At 37.4% G+C, this 9,726-nt stretch overlaps 1 protein-coding gene across 1 annotated transcript in view; it reads right to left on the bottom strand.

The window, feature by feature from the left end:
* The window catches only part of PAXBP1 (PAX3 and PAX7 binding protein 1), a gene marked incomplete at both ends in the record, with an annotated part of 17,351 nt that extends 8,291 nt beyond the window's left edge, over window positions 1-9,060 (bottom strand). The window contains 6 exons of the mRNA XM_010017027.1: window positions 2,716-2,905; window positions 3,844-4,064; window positions 4,898-5,001; window positions 5,620-5,841; window positions 7,150-7,326; window positions 8,932-9,060. Of these exons, the coding sequence (XP_010015329.1) occupies window positions 2,716-2,905; window positions 3,844-4,064; window positions 4,898-5,001; window positions 5,620-5,841; window positions 7,150-7,326; window positions 8,932-9,060 (1,043 nt within the window). The remainder of the gene's footprint in view (window positions 1-2,715; window positions 2,906-3,843; window positions 4,065-4,897; window positions 5,002-5,619; window positions 5,842-7,149; window positions 7,327-8,931) is intronic.
* Window positions 9,061-9,726: the final 666 nt, after the last annotated feature.

The following is a 9,726-nucleotide window of genomic DNA, read 5'->3' as shown; positions in this document are numbered from 1 at the left end:
GGGGGGGGGAATCATAGAGGATTTGACATTTCTACTGCTCGTTTCTAACATTTGCATAGGAGCTGCCTCACCATACTCTCTGCTGCACCTTACCAATGAACAAAGTGTTTCTAACATTCAGATTCTCTTCAGAACAGAAAACAACAACATGTTTTTGCTTGGCTGAGGGTCATGAAAGATTCAGAATAGTGAACAGGTGCAGAAATAAGATGGGTAGGGGGAAGAAAGTCTAATTTCAGTAGCTTTTGTTGCTTTTGGTTCTCCAAAACTAAGTCATTAGACATACAAAAAAAAAAACCTCTAGGGGAATGGACTATTCTGGAGGGGACAAGTATATTGTGAACCCATTAGTACTTCTTCAGCAAACCACTTTCTCATTCAGATCAGTACCAGTGTGAATTTGTCTAATAACCATACCAATAAAATGAAGAGAAAGCATCAAAGCATCATATTTGAAAGGATAGGGAGGGACCTGGCCTTATACATATTTAAGATTCATACATGCGTGTATGTACACACACATATACACACACAGTGTTATTACACACATGGATACGCATTTTATATACTTATGTATATTACAACTACATATATTATGAATTATAAACATACACACTTTAAATAGTTAGTCATGGCCAAAGGTTCTACAAAAAAGCTGAAGGCAATTTATCTCTACACTCGAAGAATTTACTGTCCTGCTGCATGTCATTTTTCATTTAAATAAAAACTGATACTGATTTTACTACTCTATCCCCTCCCACTGCCTCCTTTTTAGAAAGCCCTGCAGTGTCCTGTGATCTACTGGGTTTGAATTTGATTGTACTTCTGTCGTGCTGAAAGCACCAAATCCCAAAACAGATTATCTGGCCAAAGAACTTAGGAATATATAGGACATCATAATAAATGAAATGCTCCTGTTAAACTAACATCACCTCCTAATTTTGTAACTCATTGTACATACAGGTACAGCAGCAGCCTCCAACTGAAAACAGCAAAACTCTGTGAATGCCCCTAAGAAGCATGACATGATAAAAATTACACCTTAGAAGTTCAATGGACTACCATGGCAAGTGGGGTATGGGGAGGGTGGTGAGGGTGGGGAGGGTGGTAAGGGTGAGGAAGGTGTCTGAGGGTAGAATCCTTAAAAGACCACCTACCCGGAAAGCAAAGATATGTTATAAGAAAACAACAAGCCTGTTTATTAAATTATTAGCAGCTAATTTGCTATAAAATGGCTGGAATTTATCTATTTACTAGTATAGCTAGATAGGTCAATAACATTTCTACAAACTGAACTGAAATAGTTACACTATTACTTAACAGTAAATCATCCTAGTTTATACAAAATCTGGGAGACTAAAAGGCTTGGTTTATACTCAGAATGGTGCCTTCTAGAATAATTCTTTTAAAGAAAAGATTTGAAGAAGACAGCATGGGCTATCAAAGAAAACCTGCAGACGTGGCTTACAGTTACCCCAAAAGAAATTTAACAAGAGGTCTTTAGAAAGCTAATGCTGAATACAGATACAGGTGTTTAACTTGTCTTCTGAAATACAAATTTATCTCAGAAAAGAATACAAAAAGATATTTTTAAGAAGGAATTTAGATATCTGAGCAACCAGCACTGACACAGCTGAAAAGGAATGTACATCTACTACCCCTCAACAGCTAATGCCAACAGACTCAGGAATACTGCTTCTTCAGTGAACAATACCTATTTTAACTGATCAAACAGCTGGCTGAATTAACTGGTCCACACTTCCTGGGTTTGGTTCATGACACAGCTATTCCTCAGTTTACAGGACTGAAGATGGGTCTCTCCCCATACCAGTAATGCTGGACAATTCCTGTCTAGCCAATTAGCAACCCGAATGCTTTTATATTCTTCTTTCACACTTAAGCTAGGGAAGAAACAGCTTCCACTACTCAAGTAATTATGACACCTAATATAGTAAGAAGACACAAAGCTATCGTATTCAAGTCAGAAGACAATGAATAGCCTAGGTACTGCTACCTGAACTTTACAGCTCCTGTGTGCAATATATATATAAAAATATACATATATATTTTTTTTCAGGAGCTCCTGTTATACTTACAAAAAATAATTAAAACATAATGAATAACATAAGAAAGAAAGACAAAGTTTTCAAGTTAGACATACACAGAAGTATCACACTACATGAAAGGAGTATATTTTTAAGTGTCTTCATACAGCTACACTAGTTTTAAAATTTCTCTCCTTCCGACATGAGAGCAATACCAAGTATATGAAACTGCCTGGCAGGAGGAAGCTTTATAATAATACACAAAATACAAGTCTTTGCTAGTTTCTGGAATGCTTTATGAACACAGTAACAACATTGCAATTTGGCCCTTGCTTTTGTTAACCTGATATCGAACACAAGTAAAAAGTAGCATCTTGAGTAAAGCTGAAATGCCAGAGTATCTACCAAAATCCTAATGACATATAATCTAAAACTTGGTTTAGGCAATCTAAAGTCAGTGACCTCTTACACTGTGAAAGATTGGTTTCTGATAACCAATTTGGCATGATGACAAATTATCTTTTCAACCCTCACATAACCAAACCTTTAGAAGAACATGTTCTTGGGGGGCATTTTTCGCAAAGAGAAGGAGATGGTGTTTGACATGTACTAAGAATCCCTTTTTTTTTTTTTTTTTTTTGAAAAAAGATGAATGTTTTTTCATTCTTACCTTTTCACTGAAACACTCAAGCAAGTCTTGGACATACCCTCGCATTTCTTGCAAAAACTTATACTGTTCACCAATACCCCCAGAAGACCCTTCTAATCTTTCAATTGCCTTGGTAGAGTCCTCTCGGCTTTGCTGGTGTTTCTCATATTGCTGCCGATTAGCTTTGTGCAATTCTTTCATAGAGTCCAACCTGAAGGGCAACGGATAAATAGCAAATTTACATCCAAAAGTCTGTATTATTTCAGACCATTGAGATATTAAACAGACAGTGCAAGTGCCAAGTCTACATATGGGAAATACTGCAAAGACATATTCTCTAACTTCCATCTGTCACTTTCTCTCTCGTCTAAATAAACAGCAAGACTAACAGTTTAAATTAATTTGCTAGACTGTGCTGAGTGCCTTGCACTGCTCACTACCACAGCTTTTTACAGGAGGTGGTAAAATAGTGCAAGGCTGGCCCAAAAGTGTAACTGGGAGGAAAGGTTTGGGGGGGTGGGAGTGGGAGAACTATAGCTTATAAAAAGCAGACTTACTCCTCTACTAACTTAATGCACTGTCAAAGGCTGTAACACTACAAGAGGCATACAAACCAATTTTGAAGACATGTAAAGTGCAAGTTGTTCATTACAAATGATTTCTCACTGCAATTGGGTTGTTCATTCGGTAGGACCTTTTGCGTACCTGACAAGCAGATTACAGTGTTTAAACCAAAAAGAAAACCCCTGTATATACTAAAACTTCAACTATCTCCTGAAGGCAAAAAATCTGATTCACAGTTTAAAGGAAAGCAACTTGATAAGCTAAACACCTCACTGGCCTTTCCATTCTTGACTATAAGCCTGTGCAGTGTCCAGAAGATGCAACTCAGACCTGTCTTCAACAAGATCAATGGCCTCATATTTAAAGCTTCACTTCCATAGAAGCAATCCAAGGAGATTTTCGAAAAAAATATCAATGTCATCTTCACTTTGAGCTTTTTTTGTTTGCCATTTTTTTTTAATGGATGTGCCAGTCAGTACTTTTCCAGCGATGAAACTCTGTGTTTGCTCACCGAGACTAAAAGACACCCGAGGAACAGAAAGCTAGGGGACAGGTCTTTAAGTCTAAAAAGATGGTCTGTCCTACCTGTCTTTAAGCTGTTTCTTTACCAAATCAATAGTAACAGGAGTCATCTCATTACTGGGAGTTTTGAAAGGAACTGTATTATCTGTTTTTTGAGACTTGGTTTCCGATGATCCATACGCAGTGTAAGTGTATGGAATGCCATAGGATGAACCATAAGACAGCGTCTGGTAAGTGTTCTGGTAGTATAGATTATTCACTTCAGCAGGCTGACTTGGCTGAACCTAATGAAAGAGAAAATGCAATTGTACTCTATTAGATGTTCAAGAAGAGAAACTTCCTTTCATATCACATATATGTTATAAAGCAAAAAACGTAGACAGGTACATTTACAAAATGTAATTCTCATGTGGATTTAAGACTAGAAATTCCAACAGAAACAAATTCGCTCAGATGCACCTTCTTAGATGGACACATTTAAGTATCTTAGTATTATTATCATATGAAATGACAATTTTAACAAGCCTGTAACTCCAACAATAACCAAGGGTTTGGGACTATTACTAAATTTTGCTATGACTATTTAATAGAATGACACAGGTTTAGAGTCAGTGTGTTTCGTTGCGATTTTGCTGAAATGTGGGGTGATGGGTCTGGTTGTTATTTGTTTTAAAAGACAACTATCCTCTTAAACTGAGTGTCAACTTCACTATGAGTGCACAGGCAACATATGGTGCAACCTGCTACTAACTCCAACTCTACGCTGCAATGCAGGATACAGAAACAAAGAAACACACGCTGTTTACACAGACTCTATGAACCCAATGACAAACAACAACAGAGGCCTCTTCCAAGTGGCATTATTCTAGCTCTGGTTTAGACTGCAAATGCCTATTAACAGCACCACAAACAGTAAGTATCTACCCAAAACAGAGACTAATGAAATGGATACCACTGGATACTTAAATCTGACTTCTCATTTTTCTTTAAAGAATATCAGAAGTTACACACCGAACTTCTCAGATGAAACAGCCTTCTGTAAGTTGCTCAAGCTTGTCATGGATTTAGCCAACATATGCAGAAACAAACCAAAAAGAGTTCACAACTAAATACGTGCCTGAGGTATATTGATGCCTTTCCGTATCTGTTCTTGCTCCCATCTACTGAGTTCTTCATCTTGCTCCCCTGCCACCAGCGCTTCGTCATCACTTCCCTCAATACCTTAATACAAGTAAAACAGACAGGTAACAAATAAGAGAAGATAACGTATTCATAGTAAGGGCCACGAGTGCAAAACCTTGAGAGACCATGCTTTGGTGGCAACATCTCCGTGCATCCTCCTTTCCTCTTCATGAGGAATTAAGGATACTAGCCTGTGAATTATTTTATCACAGGGGTTCCACTTAAAAAATCCAGTGGGTAAATTTGCAACTAACTGCTGGTAAAATCCTCTAATGTTAAAATCCTATCTATCTCACTAATTCTCTTTTTCTAGAGTTATTTTACCTCCTTGACAGCAAGAAGAATGCTACACCAAAGAACTCATGTTTTTCTTTTCCAACTATATACTTCCTAATAAACAAAGTACAGGAACAATACTAACCGATTCTTAATCTAAGTTTCAGAAGAGTCAGAAGAGTCGTGTGCTTCTCAGCACAGAACCATAGTCTGTGCTCAAAATTTTACACGCAGATTCCACTATGCAGTACTTTTCCTTAGAAACAGAATACAATTCCAGATTCATGCCCATTTGAAAAACATGTTAAAAAATGTTGAATGGGAGCACTTGCAGTGAAACAGTGTGAATATTTATCAGCTGTCCTTCTTAAAAGGTTTTACCTATTTCCTCAGCAATCTTTTGCCTTTGGGATTTTTCTTTCACTGTAAAAACTATCCTCCTCTTCTCGTCATCATCTTCATCATCACTGGCATCATTTTCATCTTCTCGAACAAGGCGGCCTTTACCTGGTTCACTGTCAACGGGGGTAAAGTCTCCCAGTTCACGAGCCATTTGACGCTTTTTCCTAGCGGCATGAATAAAAGCAGCATCTGGAATTTCTCCTAGAGATAGATGTTTGCACTGTTAAACAACCACTGCAACAAAAACTTACTACTCATCTCTGCCACCCTACCAAATCAACTTTGCAAACGGAAAAAAAATGTGACAAGAAAAAAATCCATACTCACAGAAACATTTGCAAGCAACTTATAAGCTGCATATGCAAACTTTCTGAACGGGAACCCTCAAAGCTGGGATATTCCCAAAAAGTCCAGCTCTGCTTCCAGCAGCTCACATGCCGTAACAGCAGGAGCTTGATGTTCCTATGGGAAACATTCCTAAAGAAGAGGAAGTCCTTTACAGGAGCTGACTATTGCAAAGGGAGGAAGAAAATGAGGTTCTTGACTGGGTCACTTCCTGCCCTGATATTGCTCCTGACTCTTTTTATTTTGCATGAGCAAAACCCATCAGCCATTTCAACAGATGATGACAGCTCAGAGATTAAGAGGACACCAAACTGGACACAGCTAATATGAGAAGATTGTACAATTGAGGGAAAACAAGAAAAGCAGACCTAATTAAAAAAAAAAAAAATAAATAAAAATCTGAAATCTCTAGCACAATGTTAATCCAACTTACATAAGTCATATAAAGAATAGTGCCCCAAAATCAGTTTCTTGAAACAATTTTTACCACTACTTTGATTAGGCATGTAAAACCAGTTAAATTTCAGATTCTCTTTATACTTGAACATGAGATATTCTATTCAAGCAAGCAATATCTTTAGAGATGCAATAACGTATGTATGGCACTACTTTGCAATTACCCCTATAAGGAAGAATTAATTATTTTGGAGTCAACTAGGAAATTCTTTTTCTCTTGAAACATGGCTGAGGCTGTGGAGGGCAGGCTACCATGAGTTAACTAACAATCTGTAAGCCAGTTTCAAAAATACTTTCTCAAACTGATTTCTCTGGCCTCAGTGCCTGACCTAGAACCTCATTAGATGAGACAGGAAACCATCTGAGATACCTTGCAGACCTGTAACTGATACGTTCAAATTAAGGACAGAATTTTAATCGACTGCAGTTAAAATCCACGGTAAGTCACCTATTCCAATCTAGATTTTCTTACAGTTTATCATCACTGAGAGACAAATTCCTGTTTTTGACATCAAGATGAACCATTCTGTAGTAAAACATTTTCTCTCATAAGGCTTGTAAAGTTGAACAGGTTTGGAAAACAGCAGTTTCCTGAATTCCCAGATATTTGATATATCGCTGGAAAGTATTTCCTAATCTCTCAAATTAGACTGCTGTAAAAGTTGGCTAAAGATTTTGTTAACATATCAGACATACTACAAAACCAACCTGGGCGGAGAACGTTCAGCGATGACAGAGCACTGGAAAAAGCCCCACCAGCTTTGGGTTTTTCTTCTTCCTTCTCACTTTCAACTTCCATTTCTTCTTCACCATGCTCACTGTTTGCAGTCCCATCTTCTTGACCTATATCCTTAATCTGTCCTGTCTTTTCTAGTGGTGGTTCTACTGGTGAGACAACAAAGCCCATGTTTTACTCTTTTTACAAAGATCACTCAAAAGTTTGTTTTGCTGTTGGTTTTTTTTTTTCTTAAGGTGTAAAAACCAAAAGTAAAAAATGATAATTTCGTTGTTCTAGATCTAGTAAAATATGCCTTAACTGTGATTAAGTCACTGACATCCTCTCAAAATAAAATCTGACGAAGCACACACCTCATCAACCACTAAACATTCTCTATATTGCCAAGTATTAAAAAAAGTGAGGGAACTCAATAATTAAGATCACGTGTGCAACCTTCACACAGCCTCTTACATATGTAATTAGAAAGCATTGCCTGGGTTATGCCAAATCTTTCCACAAGAACAGACTCATTTCAAAAGAACCCTTCCATTTTTCTCTTGGGCTGAGTGCAATATTGCCCTGCATTGAGTGGGTAACATGCAGACACAGGCAGCAGGTATAAATAGTCTGTAAAAAAATGCATGAGAAATCCAGGTGCACATAGCTGAGTTTTCAGACTTTGGCATCTGCTTAGAGAATCCAGACTACTGACTCAGTAGCAGCCATGAGGTCTTTGCACTATAACCAAACCAACTACTGAGACTGCAAAACAGACAAACAGAAAACAAGCATGCACTAGCGTGTGCAAAATGAAGGATCTTTGACTGAAGCAAGAATTAAGATCCAGGTTTCCATAGATCACCTGAACATGAACCACAGAAATGATAATTTCTGGTTTGGCTCATGCCCCACACCAGTGCCTAGGCAACTTAAAAGATTCCAATAAAACAGAACCAGTGGGTTTCTGAAATGCAAACAAAGCCTTTCTAAAATATTTAAGATTTTTTTAAAATTAATTTTAGTAACTTAAGGGCAATTTCCTGCACAGGACCATGTTCAAGTCTCACATGCTTCAGCTATACCATTGCTATCTTTAGATCATATGCCTCTCAGCTTGTGCTCACAGCACTGTAGGTTATTACTCTACACAAAAAAAAACCCTAACTGTAAAAGGAATCATTACACTTTACCAGTGAGCTTCCCAAAAACCAATAGCAATGAAATTTAAATCCCAGGCTCTATTCCAAGCTCTGGAGGATGATACATTGTTAAAAGACCCTTCTGCTCCAAAATTTTCATCCTGTCATCTTAATCAGCAAGTCTAAGGTCTGAGTCCTCAAACAGACAGCTGTTGAATAATATACTTAATAACAAAGAACACCACTCTTGCTCATCCCAAAATCTTCCTTTTCAAGATGTGTTACAAGGACACATCCTGTCAGATAAGCACCAGACACACTTCTAAACGAATTTAATTCCTTCTTAATTCCATAGGGAGAAATTTATCTGACATAAACAGAGCTGCAATACAGAAACTACTGTGCTCTACTGGGAACTGTATACGTAGCTGACAAGTTTCATCCTTCTACATTCATTTCCACATGAACTCTACCAGCTTCAGAACAACATCTGTAAGGTTGTTCTTAATGCATGCCTCAGTCCTAAATGCTAAATCCTCTAGAAGGCTAACAGTTCATCCTGAAAACAAGTAATTTGTGTCTACAGGACTTAATCTTTTCCATTACAAAAGGTACTGTTAGCTTGGCAGTTACCATCTGTCGGAGAATTGACCTCTGTTCTAACTTTTGATTTTTCAAGATCTTCTTTGTATTCTTTCTTCAATTGTTTTACAATCTTTTTGCTGTAACTTGACTTCTTCACTTTAAAAACTTCTTCAGTTTCTTTAAAAGAGAAATTGGAAAACATTACATTAGACCTGCCAAGAAGTATACTTACCTATTAAATCTGTTAATTTTGTACCTAGAACTTAGTAAATGCCACTAACAACATAATTTAAGGTGACTTTACATTTGCACTGTTGCAACAAAACCAGTCCCATACCCTTTCATGTGGACTCGTGTCTGCCTCACTTCTTTTGTGGTCATTTTCATGTGTATTCATCCCACTCACAGTACAGACACAGAAAATAAGGCAGAAGTTACACAACAAGAGTACACACATGGCCTGCTTTTATCTAACTGTAGTAACCTTCTTTTTAAAAACAAACCAACCCCAGCTGATCCTTCACTGTGACCATGTGTTTAGAAGAAAACAATATGAAGCCACAACATTTTGGGTCAAGTCTTTTCACAGCTACACATATACACAATTAATGAGTAAGAGAATGGCTGGTTTTGGCTGTAGTGCAGTTCAAATGCCTGCAGCACTACAACCTACCAAAAGGTATGCAGTAAGTTTCAGAACTAAACAGCACAGCAGAATAAATAAATAAAATAATCAAAGTTTCATGTAGGAAACCCACAAGTGTTTGGGTTTTTTTTAAGTCTACTGTGTAATTCCATGTTTCCGGTATTTCTATCAAGATTTTATATCACTGGTCTTAAGAT

Source organism: Nestor notabilis, unplaced genomic scaffold (assembly GCF_000696875.1).
Source record: "Nestor notabilis isolate BGI_N333 unplaced genomic scaffold, ASM69687v1 scaffold27996, whole genome shotgun sequence".
In the NCBI taxonomy this organism is placed as follows: domain Eukaryota; kingdom Metazoa; phylum Chordata; class Aves; order Psittaciformes; family Psittacidae; genus Nestor; species Nestor notabilis.
This window is presented reverse-complemented; position numbering and strand designations above follow the sequence as displayed.